Here is a 26153-nt window from a genome sequence, read left to right as displayed (position 1 = left end):
CTGATTACAGTCAGGTCAGACTCAATGTTCAGTAGTGGGCTTGAAATGCTAAAAAAAAAATGCATCTTAAACAACCTAAGATACACTAGTAAGTCTTGGTCATTCATTTTTCTTAGTATGTGCAACAATTTTAAGCTAAATTCCTGTATTACTCAAGACTAGAATTTTTGTTCCTCTGTGATTAGAATGTCCTTCTGAATTGAGGTCTGGAAAGGGCCTTTGTTTCACTGAGAGGGGTTCGCACAGCGTATGGGGCTTGTAGCCTCCTCCAAGGGCTGGTAGTCTGCCTGTGGTATTTCATGGGTTATTATAGAAGACCATGAATTATCAGAGTTACTAAAATACAAGCGCATTTTGTGTTTTTAAGGGCTTGACTATGCGTTTCAACATGCCAGCTGGGACCAATATGCTTCCCACAAATTTCAACTCTCAAACACCATATATTCCTTTCAATGTGGGTGCTCTGTCAGCAATGAGTAACCAACAGCTGGAGGTGAGTAGGAGTCCCAGGTATTGTAACATGTCTGTGTGCCGTAAGTGTGTGGTTTTTTACGTCACAAATAATGGGTAGTGTTGTTCTTAAATATCTTGATATGTAATTGTATCCTGTTTCTAATAGGGTATTTTTTGGTGTGTGTAGCTATATTGACATCTGCCTTGTACGCATATAAACCCATTCCTGTGTAGTAGCTCGGGATCCTGGAGGGTGAAGCGCATTCTTTGCAGAAATTAATTACCATACCTAGCTTTCTGCCTCCTGTCCAAGAAGGAACGGGAGAGAGGAACGCGTGCTGTGTTCCTCAGTTACCTCGGGTCCTGGTTTGCCACCTCGGCTGAAGTTGCTGAGGGCGTTTCTTCCTCACGAGATGCCAGCTGTAAACTGCAGGAGCTGACGCACAGTTGTCTTACGGTACCTGCCGGTGTCTGGTGAGGAGTCTGCGCTAAAGAATGTAACACCTCCAGTAAAGTGTGCAGGCCAGGGGGCCCTGTGCTGAGTGTGCCTGAGGAATAATGCACAATAAATGCTAGTGCTAGGCTAAAATAGATAATGTAGCCTAATAGATAATATTTTGAGCACACAGAATGAATTGAAACCGTGACATCATCAAAGTCAGTATCGCAGAAAATTTGCCTAGGTAGGAATGTAGCACTCCTGTGATGATCTGAAAACCTTTGGCTACAAAAATAGGGGTTTTAAATACTGTCCGTTGTACAGATTGGCAGATTTATACCTGCTGTTCAGTCAATGTATGCTGAAATCCAGTTGCGTGAAAGCTTAGGCTCATTGACTTGTGCAAATAGAGAGAGAAGAGTAATTAAGGTCTAGGTACGCAAGGCAAAGATGAAGAAAACTTACAGAAGGTTGGCAAAGAAACGTGTTCTTTGTATCTGTTCTTTACATTTATTTTTTTGGTGTTTTCTCAGGACCTCATTAATCAAGGAAGAGAGAAAGTTGTGGAAGCAACCAATAGTGTAAATGCAGCAAGAATTCAGCCCCTTGAAGACATTATTTCAACCATAGTGAGTGAAATGGGTGACTAGGTTTAGATCAGGAGATGGGAAAATGTTAAATGTATCAGGCAAAGAAATTACTGTTACGTATGGTCATTCAGCTAATTAACTGCTTTATTAACTAATATAATTTCCAGTTTGATGTTTATTCCTGCCACTTGTAGTTACCCTTAATGGTGTCTAGATATTATGGACCTTGGAGGACTGGCAGTTTAGATCTGTAATTAGAAAATGCCAGTTTTTCTACAAATAACAATAATTATACAGAGATGAGAACGTATTTCCTGTATCTTATCCTTACCTGTCTGTCGTGGTCTGCCACATTTCTCACTTGCTCCATATAATCTAGAGGTATATCACCTTAACGAGCAGTTAGAAGAACTAGTAACTCATAGTTCCGATTCTGGTGAAGTATAATTTTGCATTTTGAGAAACTGGGCTGTGTGTTTAACTCTAGGTGCACCTCTGTTACCATTACGCTTTTGTTAAAATGACTAGTGCCAAGAAGGTTTTGGTTTTGGTTTTTCTTTTCAGTGGAAAGAAAATGCGACGCTCACAGAGAGCCAAGTGCAGGCCCTGGCACTGAGCAGACAGGCGAGCCAGGAGCTTGATGTCAAGCGCCGAGAAGCCATCTATAACGACGTCCTTACCAAGCAACAGATGGTAAAATAGCTACTGTTTATTTGATCAACTGTCCATGTTTGAACTGGGATGCTGAGTATGGACGTGCCTCTGTGTGTTCAGGAGCTGGAGTATGTGTGTGGGTACAGGGGTGGTGCTGACAGAACGTGTGCTGCAGTGGGTTGGGGGTTGCTGGCACTGCGCAGTGGTGTACGTGGTGTCACATCCGGAGGTGGTGACCTCTGCAGCGTGTTGGGTTGCGTTGCTCAGCCTCATCGAAGGAGACTCCTTCAGAAGTTCATTTAGAAAAAGAAAAATACCGGATTTTTCTGTAGAAGCAGTTTGCTTGAAGGTCGTGAGGCCCTTGAGAGAAACCTGATTCCCAGAGCTCAGGAAGGAACTTAGGGAGCACTCATCTTAGAAAGCGTCGGTAATGGTTTTTTAGCTTAGAATTACTTCGCAAAATCCAAAAGTTGCCCAGATGATGTCAATGGGAAGAGCCTTCTCTAAGGCAAACAAACATTTAATGACAGTCCTCATGCAGGGCTTTCCAAGGGAAGGTAAATGGTACCTGACACATAACGTTGTAACTTACACCTGGGAATCATTCGTAGTATTGCTGTAGCAACTTATGTAAACGCTGCATGCGATACAGTAGGCAAGTCATTAAGAGAACTTAGCCCTAAATGGTGTTACTAAATGGTTTCTACAGTAATCAGCTTGTGAATACCAGCACATTAGTGATGGTGATAACAATGGTGCTCTTTTCCTTCAGCCATGCTATCCCTAACAAATTGATTTTAACTCTGAACTTGATACACGGGTCACGCTCTTACAACAGCTTTACTTTCCCTTCACAGTTAATCAGTTGTGTTCAGAGGATACTTATGAACAGAAGACTACAGCAGCAGTACAATCAGCAACAACAGCAGCAGATGTCTTACCAGCAAGCAGCAATGAGTCATCTCATGATGCCAAAGCCACCAAATTTAATCATGAATCCTTCCAACTACCAACAGGTAGATATGAGAGGAATGTATCAGTCTGTGTCTGGTGGTATGCAGCCACCACCGTTACAACGAGCACCACCCCCAATGAGAGGCAAAAGTCCAGGGCCTTCCCAAGGGAAATCAATGTGATTTTGCACTAAAAGCCTAAAGGATTGTTAAAATCAGAGAAAGAACTTTTATTTTTTTAGGAATCAATGGCTTAACAGAACTCAACTGTAAAAAAAAAAAAAAAAAAAAAAGTTTGGTTGGTCCCCTTAAATGCCATGTTCCATATTAGTGTTTCAGCTTTGTTTAAATAGGACATAATGTTTTCCCTGTTGTCAGTGATGTTGCCTAGAATCTTCTTACATATGTTGAGTACAGGAGATAACAAGTTGTTTTCAGTGAAAACAAGTCCTCCCGTAACAGTAGCATCTCCACAGGTTTCCTGTCTAAACTCCTATGCTTGCTTTTAGTAGCTGCGAAGCTGTCAACAGATTTGAGAAGCTTAGGAAGGACTGCAGGTCTGTATGCTTCAGTATACCATATGTCACTTGTAAACAGCTGAGTTCTTGATTAGAGTTGATTCCTCAAATTATGGAATACTTTTCTGCTTACCCATTTCTTTATATTAGTGTGAATATTATAACAGGAGTAGTCTAGTTTCCTTTTGACTGAGGTCTGGACTCGTACTATATCATCTACGCTGAATGAAACAGGAACTGAAAATGCTCTTTGAAACAGAATTGAGTGCAATATTCTTAAATACTACTGCTCTGAAATTTTCGAGTCGTGCAGTTACATAGAAACTGTATACAGCCTTAAATAGCGACTTGGGGAAGGTGATTGATTTTCCCTAGTCTTCTGCCATTTTTTATTTTCAGTTTTATGTGATGGAATAACAAATGGTGATCTTAGAGTTGGCGACGTTTTTCCTTCACGCTGATTTACTCTGTGCGGAGTCCAATACAAAGCACATTTCTTTTAACTCCTTAATGCTGGTGCTACTGTCTTTTCCCATTGCCGGCAATGGGAGACGGGCCAAGAAAACTAAATTCCTGGTATTTTGGGGGTTAAAATAGGGATGGTGGCCAGGGTCAAACCCTGTTATATGAACAACTTTAAAATGGCAGAACCATTGCCCATTTAAAATCGATACAAAGAAAGTGCTGTGGCAACTTCCAGAGCTGCCAGAACAGTGAAATAACTTTCCCTCTGTTCGGTAAGAGTTTTGGTTATGCACTCCTCCCTGTTCCCTTTCATTTGTGTGAAAACTTAATTTAGTACATGAAGAGCTTCATTATTTTTTTTCTTTTTTTTTGGTTCTGTTTTGGGGTTTTATTCAATTTAGACTGGAGGTGAATTTCTGGTTTATTATATATCATTAGCACTCTTCATCCACACTTTTTGTGCTTGTAAAGATCTAATTAAATACAAATAGGGCCTTTCTTTGAATATAGTTTGGTTGATTCTTCCCCCTGAAAAAAGTTTATAACCTGGGGGTAAAAGTAAGCGACAGGAACATCAGAGGCAATGGTGTATGGACTACGGAGAGCTCTGGAGAAATGATCGGATGGAAGCTTTTGCTCCAGATACTGCTGGACTCTTCTGACTTGCTGACACGAACTAAAATTGTTCTGGTTTCTGGAAGGTTTCTTGCAGGAGTTTGAGTTCTTGCCCTGAATGGACAAGTGGTTTTTGCATATGAACATGCAAATCTTGCGCGACATTTCATTTTGTGACTGAAACTTGGTTTGTGATCTGAACAGAGTTTGTTTGGTCTGTTGCAAAACCAGCTAACACGTTGCTGTCTTGGACTCTTTTATTACAAGATACCACAAAAGAACCTCAGTATGTTCTAGTGCTTTGCCAGCTCTGCAATTAAATTTAATTTGGGGCCGGGGGGAGCAAAGAGAGAGGTATTCACACTAGAAGAAACAAAATGTGAGACTTTGAGACAAACTTTTGAAGGCAAATGTACTCTGGGCAACTCTCACCAATATTCCTACGTGTCATGAATAAGAAAAATACTTTCTACCAAACCTGGGAATGTTCAGTGGAGTTTTACAGTAACTCAAAGACTTAAATGTGGAAGTTTTAGGCAACATTTAAAGGCACATTTTTTTTCATTCTGGACAAACTACGGATAACAGAAGACTAACACAGAAGAAGAAATCAGAGATAAGCATTGAAATAAAACTTGGACCACTTTGCATACATGTTTCTCACTTGACATTTTAGCTGCATAACAATGTGCTTTGAGTATAACATCAAGCTTTAACAAATATTTAAAGACAGAACATAAATCAGTAAGATAATAAAAGGCTCATTTTTATATTTGTTTTAGATGTTTTAACTAGATAAAATGGCTTAAGATGACGAATAAAAATGTTGCTTGTAATACAGTTTTGCCTGCTAAATTCTCCACATTTTGTAACCTGTTTATTCCTTTTGATGTAAAGCGTTTTTGCTTAGTATTGTGATATTGTATATGTTTTGTCCCAGTTGTATAGTAATGTTTCAGTCCATCAACCAGCTTTGGCTGCTGAAATCATACAGCTGTGAAGACTTGCCTTTGTTTCTATTAGATGGCTTTTCAGTTCTGTATTAAATATCTTAAGTACTATAGAAAAGGTGTTCCCTCTTCCTATAAGGCTGTTTTGTAATATATATTAGGACTGGAAATGTGTTTTTAAAGAGAAGAAGCATTCAAGTATGACGATATACTATCTGTGTTTTCACCATTCAAAGTGCTGTTTAGTAGTTGAAACTTAAACTATTTAATATCTCATTTAATAAAGTGACCAAAATACATCAACGTGCCTTGTGCTACATTGACAAAAGAGCATTAACTGCGCAGGACACGGGCTGAGAACGTGTCTTTCGAGCGCTGCGCTGTGAGTTGAAGCGCTCTTTACCCGTTACTGGACGTAGCCGTTAATTCCATTTAGCGAAAACAGTTGCAGTCCAGGTTTTTGAGTTCTGTGAGTGAGTAGTAGCTCCTGCAGCCAGCCTGCCTGCTAAAAACGGAGGGTGAGTTGTCACCCGGCACTGAGACATTGTTTAAAATGGAGAGTGAGTTGCTGCCCGGCAGTGAGAAGTTGTTTAGAGTGAGGTGGAGTTCTACTTGGTCAAATTAGAATAACCTACTTGCATAGTTCAGCCTCGTAGTTATTCTTCTCCCTTTCTTAGTTAGTAGATCCCACCTGATGGGCAAAACCTCCTTTCCTACGCCAAAAAAAAAAAAGACAATTGTGTTTTCAGTCTGCCCCCTATGCTCGTTCCCTGGACTTGGAGCTTTCCTGGGGGCTCCTGGCCAGTGCTGCAGCCGGGCGGCTGCCCCGGCCGGTTTGTGGGAATTGTGTCTGGTGTGAGAACTGTCACATTGTGCTGCAAGGGGCAGCATGGGCGACGTGGTTTTAAATACCCGTGTGACTTTTGACTTGATTAAAACCTTGGGCAGAAGGCAGGGGAGGCTGGTGGCGGAGGCTCGTGCTGGCTGTGCCTGTTGCAGCAGGGAGCGCCCCGGGCTGTGCCCCGCGTGGCACCGGCTGGGGGCTGCTCTGGTGCTGAGCAGTGACCTTCTGGTGTGGGGGTGCTGAGAGCTTACCCGGGGGGGGCTGCCTTAAAGCAGAACCCCTCTGAGCAGGGTAAATAAGAGTAAATCCATCAGTTCAAGGAAAAAGAGTTTGAGAGTTTGATAAATTTTCAGTATTTATGGGCAGACGAATATCCCAAGTATTCCCAGCTGGAGATGTTTGGAAAAATGCCAGTGTTGCAGCATCGGCCACATAACTTCCCTTCCCAGACCTGCTCAGGTGCTGGAGCAATCCCGGTGCACCCCTGTGCTGTGGAACCTGCCCCGGACACCCCTAGCGCTGAGCACCCACGGGACACCACCGAGCGTGCCCTCGGAGAGCCACGCTGCGGCAAGAGGCCCGGCGAGCTGCGGCCTCCGAGGTGCTGCAGGGCCGGGAGCCGCCTGCAGCCATTGCCCTGGTGGCCGCGGACCGGGCGCGCTGCGCCAAGGGCCTGGAGTTGCGCCTGCTCCTGCTCCTGCCATTTCTCACCCGGCCCCAGCGCCGGCAGCTGCTCTGCCCGGCGGGGAGGTGGTGACGGCAGGAGGGTGTTGGGGAGGGGCTGAGGCCTGGCACGGAGAGGCTGCCCTGGGGGGGCGGGGGGCTGGGGTCACCCCTTGGGGCTGTGCGCGGCCACTTGCGCTGTCTGGTCTCCAACGCCACCTTGGCTTCATGTTTAACGACTGGTGTGTGCAAGAACTATCGGCGGCGTGGAACGCATCACCAATAGCTGGGGCGATACCCAAAGCGGCATCCCGTGACACAGCTACATTTGTAATTCAGTTGCACAAACCATTTCTCTCATTTCCCCGCATTCTTGCTGACGCCCGTTAGCAGCAGCGCAGGGGACGCTGCGTCTCGCGCGGTGACCAGCCCAGCTCAGCACGGGCATCCCAGTGCTGAACACTTGCTGGTGCGGTGAAGGAAGAGCCTGAGCCGCCTTGGTGGAGTTGGCTTTGCAGATGCCTTTCTCAGACTTGGCCAGCACAGGTGTGAGATTCCATCCTTGGTAATTTCCAGTAGGAGAATTTAACATCTCCAAAGCAGTTACATGGCTTTGGGGGGGGGGGGGGGGGGGGGGGGGGAAGTCTTATGATCCCTATTGCATGACTTGGTCCTCTTGGTTTATCATCTTTTGCGATTCCATGTCATGCTGCCGACTTGGCTGCTGGCAGCGGGTGGCTCAGGGGCTGCGGGCGGTGCGTGTTGCTTCTCCCCTCCTGCAGCCTGTTCTGTCTTTACCTGAAAAGCAGCATCAGGAGCTGTGTTTGTACAGCATCGGCCCCAGAAAGCACCTTCCCCGCAGTGCTGCTGGCTGCGTCCCTGCTCCGTCCCGGGGGCTGAGCTCTGTCCTGTGCCTCCACCTCCGCCAGCTGCCCGGGGTGCCCACAGCACCAGGGGAGGCAGCGCATCGCACCTGTGTTGCCCACTTGCTCATGGATTACTTTCAGCGCAGGTGCTCGCTATGTCGTCTGCCATCCAAGCGCAAGGCCTTGGCGCTGCTTCGTCCTCCGAAGAGCAGAGAAATAATTGACTCGCAGCTGCTCGTTAATAATGACACCGAGATACCAGGTAACCCCAGTAACACCCTCGGTGTGTTGTATGTCCTGTGGCTTAGAGGGAGCACCCAGTAACCTCACTGTATTTCCTCACAGCACCTCAGGCACTGCAAAGCTTTCGGGATTGAGCTGAAGCCGGACCCTGCCCTGCAGCCCGCTCCCCGCGCCAGGACAGTCGGTGGTTCAGCCAAACCCCCGAGTATGAGTTGACTCCAACGTGGGGTTGTGGGAGAGGACATCGCCCTTTAGATGAGGCACCCAGCATCATCTAACACCAGCGCTTGTCCCACTGGGCGCGGGTGCCTTTGTCTCACCATCAGCAAGCCTTTCAGCCCTTCTTCTTCGGGGATGCTCCCCCCTGGGGTGCCCTTTCGGGAATGTCTCAGCCACTGTCCGGCAGCTGCGATGTGTCTCTCTGCGATGGACCTACTGCCAGGCAGGGCAGCACCTCACCAGACAGGCACCTTCTCTGCCTTTCAGTGCCGAGTTTCTGGATTCCCTCCATAGTTCTGGGCTGTCCATCATGTTCTCCAGGGAAGGGAAGTCTCTGAGGCCTCTGCTCCTTCCCCCCCATGGAGAAAGGAGCCCTGAGCCACACGTCCCGCTCAGGAGGGCTCCCCGCAGGCAGTGGGGTCTCTGCAGGGATGTCCTTGAGGCCACCTGTGCATTGCCACTTGTAGGCTTGTCTCCTTGGTCCCATCTGCGACCATCCCCATGTGTCGGACCACGTGCCAAAGCTGGGGAGCTGGGCTTTTCCTGGGTTGGCGCTGTGCTCTGCTTCGCACCATGTTGGCCTCACGCAGGGGGTCTCCCTCCGTTTCCGCACCCCTCCACAGTGAGACTCGAGAAATTACCCAACCCTTTGCCACCGACCTCCTTCCTCCTGCTTTGCACAGCTGTTCCTGGGGTAAGGTTTCCCTTTCGGCGTGCCCACCCCTCTTGGATGGAAGGAGAGGGGTTGAAAGCAATGCCTTTTGTCCCGTTTGCTGTGGTGTTCTCAGACCCACGGCTTTTTGTGTGTAAAACAACGCTGGGGGTGAAGGGCACAGCAGGGTTTCTGTGGGACCGTGGCCACCCCTGCACCAGCTGCCATTGCCTTTCCTTTTTTCAGCAGGCCATGGTAACTGAAGCACATGGCAACTCCATGAGCTGAGATCCCAAACATACATCGACGTTTCCTTTTGCTGATGTAGGAGAGAGTCTCTCAGGTTGATGCACCGCCAACATGTTTTCTTCTAAAACTTTCCCAGCCAGAGCAGGGCAGCCCCCAGGGCCGCTGCCACGGATGCACCCAGCCCCGTACGCCGCTGCGGGGTCCACCTGCCCAATCCTGCCAGAGCCTCCGGCCCAAGGGGCGGCCGGTGTCCTCAGGTGGCTTTTGCCCAGCAGAGTGGCAGCTGGTGGGGCAGCGACTAGACGAGGTGACCGGCTGCTCTGCTGCAGGGACGGGACGGAGAGGTGGCTGCGTCCACCTGAGGACACCCGCTGTGCGGCACCGACTGCTCCCTGTGCCACTCAAAACGCAGCCAAAGTCTGCGGCTGTTAATTCTGCTGCTATTAAGCTCCCAGGTCAGTAAGATTCCTTGTATTTTTAAGGATTTTGTTGAACGAGAAGCAAACCCAGTAAATTTCTGCTGAAAGCAACCATTGGGGTGAGACTCAGCAATGCTGAATTCCCCCTTTAAAGAACGTCCCACATCGTAGATAACACCAACCTTCACCAAGGGGTTTCCAGTAAATTCTTTGTGAATCTTGCTGTTTGCAAGTATCGGGTTTTTGAACTCAGATCCTGGGAAGGTGTTTTACATCATCCCTCACACCTGTGCATCCCTCTGCAGCAGGAGGCTCTGCTGGGGCAGCTCTTCAATTCGGGTAGCGGATAAATGAGACCATTGTGTTGCCCCCACGGGCCAAATCAGCTCCCTTCTGAGTTGGTGAAAAATGTACTCGGCATTGCTGAGATCGGGTTTTGACCTTCATTTTGAAGAAGAGGAGCAAGATGTTAACCACTGGATTTATCTTCAAGTGCAACGGAAAGCCCTGGCTAGAGGGAGGCAGGATCATCCTGGGGGCAGAGTGAAGCTCGAGGTCTGAGGGATTTCCCTTCGCACGGGGGAAGGTCAAAAGGACACTTTAGGACACTTCATGAGTGATCGTGCTCCCGACATGGTGGCTGAGGATGAGATGTTTCAGCAGTGACTCAGAGGAAGAAGGTAAATAAACAGTTTTTATTTCAAACACAGGATTAAATTCCATCATGTCTGGATCGCTCAAGGTAAAGCTCCTGTAATCTCCCCGTTGCGATCCGCAGCCTGTCAGCTGGTGGCTGCTGGACCCACTGCGCCCGGCACGGAGCGGCTGGGGCACCGAAGGGTTGCGGCAGGGACGTGGAAGGTGGCAGACAGGGCAAGAGATAGCCAGGAGCAGAGCTGGGCACCAGGGCTGCTGCTCTGTTAGCAGCACAGCTCGTGAAGAAGTTGGTGAGGATCATCCCCAGGTCAGTGAAATCATCCTGGGAATTCACGGACTGAAGCTGGAGAAGCTGAGATTTTACCTCCACTGCTTTGCAAGGAGGCGGCTGAGAAACAACACTGTGAAAAATGCCGTTGTGATACAGAAAACCCCAACTCAAAGCCACTACATCTGTATCTGTATGTATTTTTGCATGCTCTGGAGAACCATGTTTCACACCAACCTCTCCTGTGCTGCAAAGTGCCTCTAGCAACTACATGCTCCTGCTCCCATCATGTGCGAAAAACCCTCTGCTGATCACAGGGGACAAAAAACAACCTGGGATCATTCCTGGAAGCTTCCCCTGCAGTTCTGACACCCCGGGCAGGCAGTGAGGGCAGATGTGCAGCACAAGCGTCACCGCAGCCGTGTTGGGGTGAGCTGCAGAGCAAAACCTCCAGCACAAGCAGCCCCAGCTCCCCGGCACAGCGCTGGCAGCAAGTGGACATGCGGGGCTGGCTCGGGGCTGCCGAAACGCTGGTGGGTTTGGCTGGGCCCAGCAAGAGGCAGGAGCTACCCTGCAGAGGAAAGGGGATGGGACTGTGTGACCAGGCAGCTTCTGCAGAGGACAATGCCACGCAGCCATGAACATCCAAGCACTGCCCACAGGGATGATTTTCATCCACAGTAATTGCTTGAAAATGAGGTGGGTTTAAAATTGCTTTTGCTCCACTTTTTCTTCACTGATTTTCCATCATGCTTCAGGTAAGTCTTGTGTGAGGTGTGGCAGTTTCATTGCAGGAACAACAGGGCCATCCAAACACTCAGCAGATGCTCCAAATGTTTCTCCGCTTGATTTTTGACCAGACAGTTAATCCACAGTGGCTGCATCACGTGCCGAAGCATCTCAGCTCCCAACGACCCAGCTCCCAACAAGAGCTGCACCGGTGCTTCCCAGGCTGGTGGGGCCACAGAGGCAAGGGAGAGCCCGAGGACGCCGGCGCTGCCTGCCCGGTTCCTCCCTTCGCAGCGATGGTGACGCTCACACAGGGCGAACCCATCCGATGGCTACAAAAGCTGAGCCGTGCTGGGTGCTGGTGTGGCCCCAGGACCTATTTTGTCCACACCAGACTAAAGGAGAAGCTGGATTTGCACTTCCTGGAAATGACGGTTCATTGGACACCCAACCGGTCATCTCAGTAGGGTCACGCTTCCAAGGTCCGTGCCAGGTATAATTTGTTGCCATCCTTGTACAAGAGTTTGAGGCTTAGGTAATTCAGCTTTACCATACAAAGACTTTTTAGAGGTCTTAATATTTATACTGATGGGGAAATACTGGGTTAATTGTTAAGAGTGCCAAAAAAAAGGGCTAGCAAGAAATCTACAATATAAAGACAATTTTATTGCCGATAAGCTCTTAAAACTCATTTTTTTTCCTGTTTCAGTAGGACCTTATTCTTCCTGATGAAAATCCGGTCATAGCATCTCTCATTAAAAATAAAATTATTTTGAAATAAATAAATATATAAAATAAATATCATATACATTTTATAAATAGTTTTGTCCTTATGCACAGTATCCATGCTTACATCTGAATAATGTTCCTCGTCCCATTCCCACCCCAACAGCAGGAAAAACCCCACGCATCAGGACCAGTCCACGTAGCATCATCCATGTAGCAAACTCCCAGGCTGCTGAAGCAGGGTACCATTCCAAAGGCTTTTTCTTAGCCAGTAACCATCCCGAGCTCAGCAGCAGCATCTGCAGCGGTTCTGTGGTCTTTTGTTTTCTTTCCTTCTCTTCATTTTTAGATTAATTTCCCCCTCCCCTCCCCCCCCCCTCCCCGGTGATCAGGTTTGCTCGCCTGCTTGTTCCTTAAGCAACCATAACATCGAACATTCAGCCTCTCTTGTAGCAACCAGGTAAGGAAAGTGATTGAAAACGAAAGATTATATGTAAGGTTCCCTCCCTTCCCCTACCCCCACCCCATAAATAACCCAGGTTCGATATACGCTTGAAACAAGGAGGAACAGCAGTGTCTGAATTCAATGTAAGTGCTTTCCTATGTCATCTACGCTTACAGGAATGATGGAATGACTATTAATATAGTGCTCTGGGAAAAAGCTTGGGAGCCCAAGTATGTACACTGATGGGACAGCTGCAGGAAACATCACCTGTAGTGGAAGAGGTCTCTGTACATCGCAGGTATTTTGGCAGGGTCCACAGGCCGGGGTAAAAAATGAGTGAATTTCTGATGTCTCTTAGTCCTGTACCCTTCACGGGGGGAGCCGTCCTTGTTGAGAGCCACGTAGTAATGCCTCTCCGAGTCGGGATGCTTGTAGAGGGTCGAGGCGTATGTGTTGTACCAGTTCTCTTCAAACTGTTCTCGGAAAACGCACTCCCGCGTGAGCTTCTTCTGCATGGGGCAGGCGTGGGAGGGGAAGGAAAAGACATTTGTGTCAAAAATGAAAATAATAATAATAATCTTTTCATCTTTCCTTCAATGTATTTTCCTATCGTTTTCCCAGCTACTTTCTCCTGGCTCCCCTGAGGACTGCGCTGCCGGCGATGTTTCCCCTGGGTGAGAGCTGGAAATGGGCACAAGCCAAACAAGCCAGGACCCAAAGACCTCTGCAGCTGGAGGAGGAGGGAGACAAAAGGAGGAGGGGCAGGTGGGTGTGCATTTTGCAAAGGTGCTCCATAAAAAAACAAAACAGGGCCGTAGCAGAACTCCAAACCTGAGAGCCAGGTCTCTGTGACCAGGGAGCCAGTTTTGAGCTTGCTGGGGTGGCCGTGCTGCCTGGCAGGGCCGGTCCTCTGCAGGGGCTGCCCACCACGGCCGTGTCCCCCGGCACCGCACACACCCCAAAAACGCTCCCCTGGGTAAAAGGCCACCCCGGGAGAAGCGGGCAGCGCATCTGAAGGGTTTGAACAGGAGCAAGCGCCGCTTTGAAAGTTGAAGGTGCGCAACAGTACACACTGCAATGGGAATGAAAGCATTCCTCAGGCCTTTCATCTTCTGAAGCGCCAGAGAGCTGTGATGTGAGGCCATAACAAGACCCGGGGAGGTCTGGATGGGGATGTCTAACCCCGGGGAAGATTTACAGCGGCGATAGGTGATGTGGCGAGTGTGCGCCAGCCCACGGCCAGTGCATCCTGCGCCAGGCCGGGGAGATGGATGGCACCGGTGTCACCTGGCCACAACCAGCCTTTCCCTCCAGCCCTTACAGCCAGCGCCTGATGATGGCTTTTCAGTTCACGTCCATCGCCCCTTCCCTGTCCTCCCACCTGCCCCGTGCCAGCTGCAGGGACGTGCCCAGCCACAGCGAGGAGCGGGGTTGTCCCCCCACCCCACGGGGACATGGGTGGCTTTGCCAGAGCCGCCGTGCTGTGTCACAGAGGGACCCACCATCCCGCCCCATCCCAGGGGGACGTGGGAGTGCTTTCAGGTGAAAGGCAGTCTGCAAACGTAGGATGCTATACTATTACAAACACCGTACCTACACTGTAAACTACTCAGGTAGGGAATGCGTCTTATCTGCGGCACACAGAGTGGGAAGTAAATGTTATCGCCTGCAGTAGATGTTTTGTAATATGACCCAGGAGCTCACCTGTGCTCAGAACCTGTTTTGAATATTTTGCTGCTAATTAAATCAACCCTGAGGTGTGTTGTGAGCCTACGCCACAGCCCTTGCCATCTGAGGCCTAGGGAACCGGGGGTTTGTCTTCCCAGATCCATCAATAAACACAGACTCCGTTTTCTTTCCCCTCCCCTAGGATGCCATCCGCTCTGAATACGTTAGAAACTGCTGACTGGCTGAACTCGTGCGCTGCTGCTTTGCCCCAGTTTACCCGCTCTTCACTGCGCTGTTTGGAGGTCCAGTGTCTGTGGAAAACCTTTGGTGAGTTTGGGGTGACTGCAAGGTGCGCTTGATTTCTTTCCAAGCCCCGGGATGTCTCCACTGAGCCTGATGCCGTATAGGCAGCGTGCAAGGTGCTGCCTGCGACTTTTGCTGCCCTAAGTATTAGTTGCGTTTACTGAAATCAGTGGAAAACTTCACAGAACCGTTGGCACAAGGTTAACAGGGGCAGGCAGAAAAGCTGTCTGTCCTGAGGGGACTCCACGTGTCGCCATGGGGATGGCTGGCTCGGGCTATACACAGATATAACACACAGTCCAGGCAAAACTGGTACGGAGGGAAATAATAAACTTGCCGAAAATTTAAAAATACCGCTGCACTGTAATCTCCTAAAATACCATTGTAATGCTAATGCTGTTGTTAGGCACTGTTTTATGGACCTTTAATTAAGAATACTGTAGTGGCTTTCAATTTTGAAAAGCCATCATTTTAAAATCATCAGATTTTAAACCTCCGGGGTTATTTGGGGACCTGGCTCGTGACTTCTGCACAGTTTGGATCAGCAGTCTGACAGTGTCCCATCAGCGTATCGTCTGGTGAACAAGACACAATGACAGAGAGGAAACTCTCTAGATTATGTCTTCAGGCCAATTCTGTTTCCAGATGAAGTGTTGCAAAATGTTAGCCTATTTTTGTTGCTGCATCGTAACGGGAACACAGGCCCTAGAATTTAATTAACCCATCATGAAACTGTTGATTCATAATCAGAGCTGCAGGGTTTGAAAGCACAGAAGGGAATGTGCAGGCTTCTGTCCTCCTTTCCAGCAGGCACAAGGAAAAGCTGAGCAGCACCAGGGTTTGACAGAGGAGATGCTGCTGCACACGCGGAGGCTCCAGCCCTGCCTTCTGAAGTGTGCTTTAAGGTTTTTTGTGTTTTATGGAATCCTGGTGATTTTACTTTTTATATACCTTGCACATTTGTAATTTAACTGCTGTCTCCATAGTAGATGTTATTACAGAAATGAAGTGGAAAAAGAGCAGATCTCGCTGCATGCTGCTGTTTGATTATCTCATATAAACATGAGTAACTGCATCTTAAATAGTGAAAGGGTCTGTGGCAGTCTCAGATGGGAATGGGAGGAAAAAAAGATGGAAACTCGTGGTTTACTTTTACTGTTTACTAAGCAAAGGTTTTCTGAAGGCTTCTGGATATGCAGAGTACACAAGTTTAAACCTCTACACAATGAGATTGATCTGATTTGGTTAGAGGGAGTATGTGCCTTCCACTTTGGTTTAAAACTGCTTTATTTTATTGCATTTTAAATTTACTGTGATCCATCCTTAAAAATGAGGATCCTCACGTAGGGTAGTGCTGTGATCTAGAAAGAGGCATTAAAAAAACCACAACAAAACCCACACGTGATGGGCTGAATTAAAGGCAACAGGGCATCTGAAGAAAAAGCACCAGTGACATGCAGCAGCTACAGAAAAGGAAACTTAAACATGGCTATCTAAAATGCAATTAATTTTTCCAAATAGAAGTGATTCTTCTAGCTAACTAGAAATAACTGTTTTGTAAGGAGCTGAGTTAAATAATTAGGGATTGGGTTAAATTAACCTGTGGAAAGCACCTCTGCCGAGTTGTTAAGACCTGACATTTTGACTGCAAGTCTTAACACTTAATAAAATAAGAAAGACGCAGAGGAGAGCTCAGCTCTGTTCGGGTTGATGGAGACTTTTCCAGTGATGCCAAGGCTCCTCAGAGCACCCCTTCCCCGCAGTCCCAGCTGAGCTTTGCAGAAGCGGTCGCTATGCGTGCGGGTGTTTCATCCAGCAAAACCCTGATGTACGCTCTCATTTTGGGTCTGGCTCATCAGAGCACCTGCCCATGTTCAAAGTGGTTTACAGGGTGCTCAGGTTCAGTAATGCTGGGCAGAAAAGCAGCGAGGTGGACCTGAGCTGCTCCTTGGCTGCGGCAGTGCAACCTGCACAGGGTAAGGCAGAATCTGCTATGGGTGATGTCAGGAAGAGTTTATGGGTTTTCAGGAGTTTGTGTGGAGTGAAAAACTCACAAGGAGTTTACATTTGTTTTTGGCAAAAGATGGAAAAGTTTAGTCCGAAAAGGGCACTTCTAGAAAATTATGAGCAGCTCCCCTAAACTCCTAAAAGGAGTTGTAGAGAATGTTATAATAAAATAACACTCAGACCACAACTTCAGCTTCTGTTAGTTAAAGAGCTGTAATAGAAATATAACATCTGCAGGTAGGTGCAGATCCTGACCACGCAGAGAGTACAACTGATGTGTATTACTCAGGCAGTGAAAACATACAAGCAGCCCCCAGGTTTATGCTAAATTCTCCCACACAGCCTCACGGTTTCTGAAAGGTAAAACCTCGCTGAGCCCCTGCAGCTCCCCAGGCACTGCCCCAGGGGCTGGGCACCACCGTGGGATCTTGCCACATGAGCGAATCTTCCCTCCACAACCCTATTTCAAATATACCGTTGGTGTTAGAACAACAGTGGCATCACGGGTAGGCTGGGGGCACGTGGAACCCAGGGGCTTCCGAGGCCTGTGACAGACACAGCTTGTGGCACCGATGAGGCCCCGCAGCCTGTACGGCTGTGTATGTTACACGGTGTTGTAACCAGCACAAAACCTTCAACTTACCGACCCATACAGCTCGCCTCTCTCATTCATGCCGAGGTAGAGTCCTGAGTCCACCCCACGGATGCTCACCAGCCCCACTGCCAGGCTAATAAACTCCAAAATCCCTGAAAGAGAAAAGAAGTCCAAATTATACAGAGAATAAAATCAACACCAGGCTCCCGTGTCAAATGCCTAACAGCCTTTCCCAACCTTTGCAGAGCTTCCTACAGACCCCGTTTTCCTAGTTTGTAATGACACAGTTCTTGAATCTGTAGACCCACATGCGTGCAATCTTCCAGGTTCACTCTAGGCTTCTCCCCTGCACTGCAAATTTGACATGCCCAAGAGGAATTACCTTTGCTAATGAGAAAAGGTTTGTTAGGTTTTCTTCTTTTCATTTTGGTTTTGTTTTGGGTTTTTTTTTCCCTAGTTATTACCAAGAAGACAGATGTAGAAACTTGTGCCTAGCCCACTAGAAATTTCAGAACGCTGCTACCATGCTGGGTTTTACTCTTCACCAAAAGGAGAATGATTTTTGTCACCGTGGGGCTTCTGGTTTGAGGTGATAGTCCCACATGTTTTAAAGTGATCAGTTCAATAATATATTATTGAAAAATACATTATTGAGTAATATATTATTCAAAAATAAGTAAAAAGCTCTAGAAGAGACGTCTGTGAGGGCCATCTTCACCCTGGCACTCCAGTGGGGTACTTGCCACCCCCATAAGCTGCAGGGATAAAATCCACCTTCAAATACATGCAGGTAGAAATGCATCCTCCTCTGCAGCCTTCGGAACCAGGGAGCTGCTGGTGTTTCCTCCAGAAGGAGCTCCTTCCTTACTGCCAGAAACCCCCTCCTGCCCCTTGTGTCCTGCTGCCTGCCCCAGCCTCGTGCCAGCCCCTTCCCGGCCCAGCAGTACCTGCCCTAGCCATCTCCAGCCCTGCGAGAGCAACCATTGTACCCGTGGGCTTCAGCCTACAACGATGGTGTCAGATGCTTTAAGTAATGAGGGGCAGCCTCATTTCCTCTGGCAAAGAAATGAGCGGGGTCTGCTGTGCTGCCTGCCGCAACTCCGCTGCCGGTAAAGGGGGATGGCAGCTGTTCTGGTGGAGGAAAGACTTGTAACAGGAGAACCCTCGGTGAAACGCTTAAAAACAAACAGCCCCCAAGTAGGTGCATTTTTAACTGGTCTGAACAAAGCCAACGTTGCAAGTGATGGAGACCTTCAAACTTCACAGGAAAACCTCCTGAAGGCGTTAGTGGGACCGTGTTAGACTGTAGATATCACACGCTCCCTAGCTAGAGGTCATGGGCAGTCTTTGCCTGTGTCCGGTGCTGAATTAATTAACTGGGAGGTAGCAGCAGAGGAAGGATGGTTTTCACCATCCCATCTAGTGACTGGGCAAGATGTCTCCATTGACAGGCAGACCAAGTTGCTCTAACCTTTAGTGTGGCTCCAGGTCTCTTAATATAGCTCCCCAAACGTCCAGTCCTGAGCAATTGCCGCTCTGATCAAGTTACCTCCCAGAGCTCCTCTTAAAAGTATGCCTCGAGTCTAAAATCCCCGCGTGACGAGCGGCCACCTGAGCCAGCTGACTTCAGCGGCAGTCGCAGCTCCCCATCACCCCTCAGCTTGGGGCATGTATCGTCTTCTCGGCCAGGCACGGGTGTGATCTCAGACGATAACTGCATCACCACCTAAATATAGGACAGACCAGACGGCGATGGACACCTCTGCCCCCCTTCGCTCAACGCAGACTCATCACCCAGATGCAGGCAGCTACACTGGGTGCAAGAATTAGTCTTCCTGCCTTATATCAGACTTTCTGTCCCCTTTTTCCCTGCCTACTCTGGGGCTTGTGCATCGAATCCAGCCCTCCCTGCAGCGAGCAGGTGCTGGGGTGGAGGGAGATGAAATATGGGTTTGGCAGCAGCAATTCCTCAAAACAAACAGGGAAGCAAATGACAGAAAACATGCTTTATGGACCAGTGCAGACATTTTCCAGGCTGAAATATGCCCAGCTACACTCCCCGGCCTGGGGACACATACTGCCTTCTGAAATGCCAGGAGCAAGCAGGGAAGGCAGCCTTCCCAAGCCAGGCAGGCAAACCAGGACCCTGGCTCTGCTCGCTCCCTGGTAGTTATCGTGGTTTCCTATATGAAAAGAAGAACGAACAGGGAGGGAAGAGGTGCAGGATGAGGGGTGGTCTTCTGCCTCTGCTACCCACCGGTTCTGACATGTGGAGGGAGTTACTGAACTGCTGTGTGCTTCCGTTTCCGCATCTGTGGGACAGAAACGATGACAGCCAATGTTTGAAAAGGAGAGAGTGAAGGAAGAGTGTCAACAACTAGAGAGAGTGTAAACAGTAATAGGGGGGAAAAGAGTACAGGGATACCCAGAAACGGAGTCATCTTTCCCAGACTGGAGACAAGTGGATGTTCAAGCAAAAAATATCTGACAGCTGGAGAACAGTAGATGGACCTTCCTATAGGTACAAACACAGTCCGCAGCAACGGAGATTTTTTAAAAAATTTGTCTTTTGTCACCCCTGGGAAGCAGAAAACCACTGCTCGTCCCACTTCAAAACCAAGGGATATCTGAGGCAGGGAAACCAAGAGCTTTTCTTGAGTATGCCCACAAGCACGCTCTGTACGTGGCACGTGAACCCAGGTCTCCAAACCTGGAGCAACCCAGGAACAGCATTAGCCTCTTCCCTCTCTGAGTGGCTGGGTGAGACACCCCTCAGCGGGTGCAGATTGGGGAAATGCTTGCTGGTTTTGCAAATTACATTTCTTCAAGGTGTGCCTACAACAGTCCCTTCTGACAGTGTCCCTTGCAATGTTCCCCTTTTCTGATCCTTGAGTGGCACTTAGAGCTGTGCACGGAAGACGACTATGTTGAAACAGCATTAAGAACGTAACTTAAACCCACAAAAGTCAGGAGACAGAGTGAAGGCTGAAAAAATGTGGGCGGATATCCATCCTGTCCTTAACTCACTCCAATTGCTAGACAAAATTGCAGCTTCGTACATGTGATCTCCAGCAGCACAGGGAGTGGCCACTGGGGCCAGCTCAAGAATTTTCTTTCCAATTGTAGCGGTGTGTTTTTGTGGTAGAACATGCTTCTTTTCTTTTCTCTTTTCTTTTCTTTCCTTTTTCTCCCCCCCACCCCCCGCACCCCAGACTTGCCTTTTTTTTTTTTTCTCGCTTTGACTTTTCATTCTCTTTGCTCCTTGAGCCTTTCTCGATAATATTTGGAGAGGTTTGATTAAGACTCTGCCTGGATTCATTTACCACCAAAGCACTGAATAATCTCCCCAGCTTTGCCGTGGCTGGACCCGCACGCTCTCGCCTTACTATAAACCATCCCTCAAAGAACAATTCAGCTCCTTGCACCTGTCTCTTCTTACATGACTACATTCAGGAGCAGGGCACAGAAACATCAGATGTTGTATTAATGGCTACAAATCTAAAGCTTCGGCTAAAAACCTCAACAACTGTTCAGCAACAGGTGCACTACAGTCAAAACCCACAGCAAAACTTTTTCTGAGGTTTCACCAGCTTCTTAGCAGACTGTGTTACAGATCCATTAGCAGATTCGTACCTGAGAAGAGCTTCATTCGCTGCCTTTATTAGTCTGCAGTACAAACTCAAGGCCTTTTTCTCTCCTCTACTGCAGTTAAGTGACACCAGTGGTGCTACTCTTGTTCAGTGCTGCTGTAAAACAGACACGAGGCAGAAAAGGAGCAGTTCCTCCTGGCAGATATTCTCGTGGTGGATTCGTCTGGGTTTCATTCTGAGAAGGATTCTCACAGGGGCACTATTGTCAGTCCAACCCCCCCCCAGACTTTGACCATCCTTTATTTCTTTGTATGGGAAGGTTCTCAGCGGATGCAGTGAGAACAGATACAGTCTTCAAAACACTTAGATATTCTTTCTGGGATAACTTAGGCAGAGCTGCAGTTTCAGAGAGAGAATTTGGGCACTTCTCTGTTGTGAGAATGAGCTTTCTTCCAACGATCCCGGAGGGCTTCACCAAATTTTGCACTAAGCCTCCTTCCAGAAAAAACAAGCTGTGCCCCATTGTTCTTACATGAATCTGTATTTTTACAAGTATAAAATAACGCGTTCCAGAAGACAGGTGGGATTTAGGAACGCTCCAGTCCTCAACAGATGAGAGGGAATAGTTAACTGTGATTGCACAGGCAGTATGGGTAGATGCTGCTGTTATGTCCCCTGTGTCCTATGGTCACATCCACTGAATGCTGTGGTACAAAAGAATCCCTCCCTTTAACCCTTGCCGTTTGGACCTTGGTACTGTGTTCTGCATCAGTGGGCTCTTTGGCTCTTTATCATCCTCTCATGAGGACTTGGATGTCTTGCACATCTGGTAGCCTTTGGGATGGCTGTGCATGGGAGGGTGCAGATACTGTCCATCTTTCCCTGAACCCCTTCTAGTATTAAGAAATACAGATGCAAAGTCTGGTTCTACCCTACATCCCATCTGCAGCTGGATGCGTGACCCTGCTGCGGTGTCGCAGCCATCCATGGAGCACATTAATTACCTGCTCATGGTATCAGGGAGCACCTTCCAGCCATGTGGGCTTGATCCCCCAAACCACCATACTGGATTTCTAAGTATTTCCCCAGATGCCACTAGATTTAAGGCAGCTTTAAACCGCTAGCCTGAAACTCTTGCTGAGCTCTGTATCCCTCGCCACAGTTTTGTAGTCCCCCAGAATCGCTCAGGCTGCCTATTTCTGTAGTAAGTTACTTCTTCCTGACTGCTGCATGCAAAATTTAGGAATGCATTGATACATGACATCCTAATACGAACCATACCAGTAACACTGGAATTTAAATATTCATGGCTACTGAATGCAGATGGTGAATACTGTGTGCCAATATGTTATTGCTTTGAGTCTCTGCTGAAGCCAGGTTTAGTCCAACTTTATCTGAACACAAGGATTCCAGTCTAATCCTTTGGGGCTTTGTCTTGCAATTACAACAAATAACTATTTATTTTACACTGCCTCTGGGAAAACCCTGAAGCAGAAAACTGTAATATTTTATATCTGAAGTCTGGTCTAGTTTACGTAGCTGGATGCTGACTGCTAAAACACTTAGGGAATGCCAATGCTTGGATTTATTGAATGCACTGTGCGACTTAAGCTTAAGCGTGCAAAATTCATGAAAAATTGTAGCCCCTTTAACGCCTTTTTCCAAAGTTTGTGGAAATACACTTATTTTACTCAATCTTTATAAAAAATGGAAATAAGACAAATGCTGCCATTTGAAACTGGCTGTTTACTTGCATAAAGATAAGTAAAAAGAACCGATAGAAATACTACGTGGCAGATTGAACTAAAACCAAACAGATGCAAGGGGTTTGCTTTCAGTTTCTTTTAATGTGGAAACCCATCACATATTGCAGCATGAAAGGTTAAGAGATGCCTGTCTTTCGGGAGGTAATTAACGAACGTGTGCCCCACAAGCCTATTAGTACCTGGCTCTGACCTGTGGGTTATGACTTTCTTGTTGATTTAGGCAGGGACATGCTATGCACACACCTGGTGTTTATGGAAAGCACTGCACTGAGATAAGCTTCTCCAATTGTTCTAAAAACCTGCCTTACACTACCAACGCCAGCAGCAGTGGTGGCATTCCTTACGTATCAGAAAGGACTGGCTGCAAACAAGTAAAGGAAAAAAAAAAATAAAAAATTCCTGTCACTGAGGAGTTAAATCATTTGAAAACTGTAAAAAAAGTCTTGCGAGCACTTCTTGCAACCTGTTGACAACATAGCTGAGATCACTGGCATGGGACTTGTTGATAGCTTACACAGACACCTGCACTAGATGCTGAAGTAGCGGGAATTTTTCTTAGCTGTGCTCAAACTTACTGTACTTCTTCGCCTGTGGCTTGGGATGCATTTTTTGAAGATTACATATAGTCTCATTAGAGATCCCTGCTCTTGTGTGACTCTGATACAGGCGTTGCAGTCTTCCAGCTGTATACCGGGCATCAAGGTAAAATCCACGGCGCTCTGCCTATTGTTCTTCTCCTTTCTTTCGGAGGTCCCCGAAGTAGTTTTCCCTTCAGCTTCCCCTTTCCTTTCCAACAGCCTCCCCAACCCGAGCTGCTGACACCCATCCAGCCAACCGATCCCTGCCCGCTTTGGGGAAGACACTCTTCTAATGAAATTCAGGCAAGTAAAAGAAATCAGCTCACACATATCTGTGAAGGCTAAAAGAAAAGGAGGGGAGAAAAAAAAACAACAAACCAACCAAAAAACCAAAAAGCTGGGAATTTCTTTTTCCAGCTGCTCTCTCTTTTGCTTCCCTCACCGCTAACTTCAGAGGCACAGCAAGAGCTGCCATGTGTCCCCCCCTTTTTTCTAATTTTTTTTTCCCCCGTCTTGCTAAGGCACGTTTTTGTGCACCTGCAAAGGGCTGAGCGCCGGGAGAGTAGGAAATTGGAAATAAAAACTCCCGCATTGCTACGGAGTGAGCACATTTGTTTAGGAGTCTTAATTATATCCGTCCCGGGATGATTTATATTAGCGGGGTAATTAGTTCTGTACGCGGGGCACCTGCTGCCGGCCCCCCCGCCGCCCCCTTACCGAAGCGGCTGTGGTCCTGCCGGGTGCCCTGCACCGTGCCGTTGGGGAAGATCTCCAGGTGGAAGCCGGTGCGGCAGTAGAGCTGCCGCCGCCGCAGGATGCCCTTGAGGTGAGCGAAGTCGGTGGGGGAGCCCCGCTGCAGCCGCCCCTCGATCTGCCCCAGGCGCTCGTTGAGGAAGCCGGGGGAATCGGCGAGGGGCAGCCCGGCGCCCAGCGCGGGGGGGAAGCCGTGCAGGTCGGGGTCCAGCGCGCCCAGGAAGCCGCCCACCTCGGCCATGGGGCCGGGGGCCGCCGGCGGGCGTGCGGGGGGCGCGGCGCGGCGCGGAGCGGCCCCTCAGAGCGCGGGCTGCGGCCGCCCGGCCCCGCGCTGCCGGCCCCGGCGCGGCCCCGCGCTGCCCGCGCCTCCCATAGCTGGATGTGTCCCGCGCTCGGATGCAAACTGCACTTTATATACGTACACACTCCCCTTACATTGACATATTGGATATTTAAATGTAAGCCACACCTCACTGGCATCCCCTTTGGCTATTGCTTTTTTTTCCCCCCCCCCCCCCCCCCTTCTTCTCTGATCCATTTGGCTCTTTTTATTATTTTTTTTTGAAAGGAAAAAAAAAAAAGGCAGCTTCACTCCCTCTTTTATTATAAAAAAAAAAAAAAATGGCAGGAAAAAGCTACACATCGCAGTGAGGCATAACAGCTCTTGGCAGGGCCCCGCGAAGCCGCCGATGAAATCATGGAGCCCCCGCACGCAGCCGGGGATGCGGCGCAGCGCGGCCGGCCCTTGCCGCTCCCGCCCCGGCTCCGCCGGCAGCCTCCGGCCCCCTCCCGGCCCTCCGCGGCGGTCCCCCCGCAGCCGCGTCCCGCACAGCCGGCCCGGAGGCGGCGGGTCGGCCCGGCTCGGCCAGGGCCGGCGGGTCTTGTCAGGGCCCCCCACCCCCCCCCAAACCGGGCCACGGTGGAAAAAATAACACGTGAGGAGAGGGCTCGAGACGCGTTTTTCAGATTAATGTGTAAAAACTGAAAGCGATCTTTTTGAAAAGCGATCCCGCGGGCTTTACGGCCGGGTTTACAGGCGGCGGGAGGTGAGGGGAGGGCGAGCTGCGCTGCCCGGCCCCGCCGCAGGCTCCCTCCCCACCTTCCCCATGTTGGAAACAGGTGTTTCCGCGTTCTTCCCGGCCCGCCGACACCGTATCTGTAACGGCAGCTGCCGGCCGCGCTGCAGCCAGACGGAGCCGGGCCCGGGGAGACGGGCGGGGGGGGGCGCAGACACAGACACCGGCGGGCCCGGGAGGGAGGGAAGGGCCCGCGCCGCCGCCCCCGGTGCCCCGACCGCCCCTTCGGCGGCCGCCCTGCCCGCTAGGCGGCGCTGCTGCTCGCGCCACTGCCGCCGCGCCTGCCCCGCCGGCCTGCGGTGCTGGGGGGGCCGCCGCTTCTGCCGCCGGCGGGGGGCTGAGCTGGCCGCCGGGGACTGCGCGGTCCGGCTGGGCTTTCGTGTCCCTGAAGTGTGGTGTCGCCCACGTCCTTCTCCGTGCCCCTCCGGGGGCTAGAGACAACCGCAGACAATTCGCCAAAATTGACCCCAAGCAACCAGCCCGATCTGCTGCTGGAGACGCCCTCTGGCCGGAGCGGCTCCTCCGGGGGCATCAGCCTCCGCAGCTGAGGTATGGGTCGTGCCCCCCTCAGCAGGTTTCCTGCAAGGTGTATCGCCATAGTAGGTCTCATCTCTGCAGGGTCTCTCCCCTCATAGTGGGTATGTCCTCAGCAGGTCTCCCCTCAGCAAATCTACCCCATGGCGGGCATTCCCTCAAGGAGTCTCTCCTGCTCAGCAGGTGTCTCCCCTCAGAGTCTACCCCTCAGCAAGTCTTCTCTCAGCAGACCTCCCCTCAGCAGGTCTACCCCATGGTCTGTATCCACTCAGTGGGTCTCTTCCCTCAGCAAGTCTACCCCATGGTGGCTATCCCCTCAGACAGTCTCTCCTCCTCAGCAGATCTCTCCCCGTCAGCCGGTCTCTTCCCTCAGCAAGTCTACCCCATAGTGGATATCCCCTCAGCAGGTCTCTCCCCACCAGCAGGTCTCTTCCCTCAGCAAGACTACCTCATGGTGGGCATCCCCTCAGAGAGTCTGTCCCCCACAGCAGGTCTCTTCCTTCAGCAGATCTCCCCTCAGCAAGTCTGCGCCATGGTGGGTATCCCCTCAGAGCCTCTTCCCTCAGCAGGTCTACCCCATGGTGGGTATCCCCTCAGTGGGTCTCTCCCCTCAGAGAGCCTCCCCCTCGACAGATCTCTCCCCACCAGCAGGTCTCTTCCCTCAGC

General features: G+C 49.4%; 2 protein-coding genes across 5 annotated transcripts in view; one reads left to right on the top strand and one right to left on the bottom strand.

Annotated features, from left to right (window-relative positions):
* Positions 1-5936, top strand: part of ATRX (ATRX chromatin remodeler) — an 86451-nt gene extending 80515 nt beyond the window's left edge. For all 4 annotated transcript variants that reach the window (XM_055818387.1, XM_055818386.1, XM_027791203.2 and 1 more), the window contains 4 exons: positions 368-493; positions 1426-1521; positions 2047-2175; positions 2994-5936. In XM_055818387.1, the coding sequence (XP_055674362.1) occupies positions 368-493; positions 1426-1521; positions 2047-2175; positions 2994-3272 (630 nt within the window). In that variant the 3' untranslated portion in view covers positions 3273-5936. The remainder of the gene's footprint in view (positions 1-367; positions 494-1425; positions 1522-2046; positions 2176-2993) is intronic.
* A 6156-nt stretch (positions 5937-12092) lies between these two features.
* FGF16 (fibroblast growth factor 16) lies at positions 12093-24183 on the bottom strand. Its single transcript, XM_055818164.1, has 3 exons — positions 23842-24183; positions 17239-17342; positions 12093-13126 (listed from the first exon to the last, which is right to left on the bottom strand). Exons 1-3 carry the CDS (start codon positions 24116-24118, stop codon positions 12881-12883), a joined length of 627 nt encoding a protein of 208 aa, XP_055674139.1. The 5' UTR covers positions 24119-24183; the 3' UTR covers positions 12093-12880.
* Between the last annotated feature and the right edge of the window lie 1970 nt (positions 24184-26153).

Source organism: Falco peregrinus, chromosome 13 (genome assembly GCF_023634155.1).
Source record: "Falco peregrinus isolate bFalPer1 chromosome 13, bFalPer1.pri, whole genome shotgun sequence".
Classification (NCBI taxonomy): domain Eukaryota; kingdom Metazoa; phylum Chordata; class Aves; order Falconiformes; family Falconidae; genus Falco; species Falco peregrinus.
The sequence above is the reverse complement of the archived record's forward strand: the minus strand, read 5'-3'. Positions and strand labels throughout refer to the sequence as shown.

What these genes read in the sequence shown, in the direction of transcription:
- FGF16 (XM_055818164.1), bottom strand. Translation starts at nt 24,118, where the DNA reads ATGGCCGAGGTGGGCGGCTTCCTGGGCGCGCTGGACCCCGACCTGCAC. An exon ending in GCAGGACCACAGCCGCTTCG is followed by an intron (nt 17,343 to 23,841) that starts GTAAGGGGGCGG and finishes TTTCTCTTTCAG; the next exon opens with GGATTTTGGAGTTTATTAGC. An exon ending in GAGGCGAGCTGTATGGGTCG is followed by an intron (nt 13,127 to 17,238) that starts GTAAGTTGAAGG and finishes TGCCCCATGCAG; the next exon opens with AAGAAGCTCACGCGGGAGTG.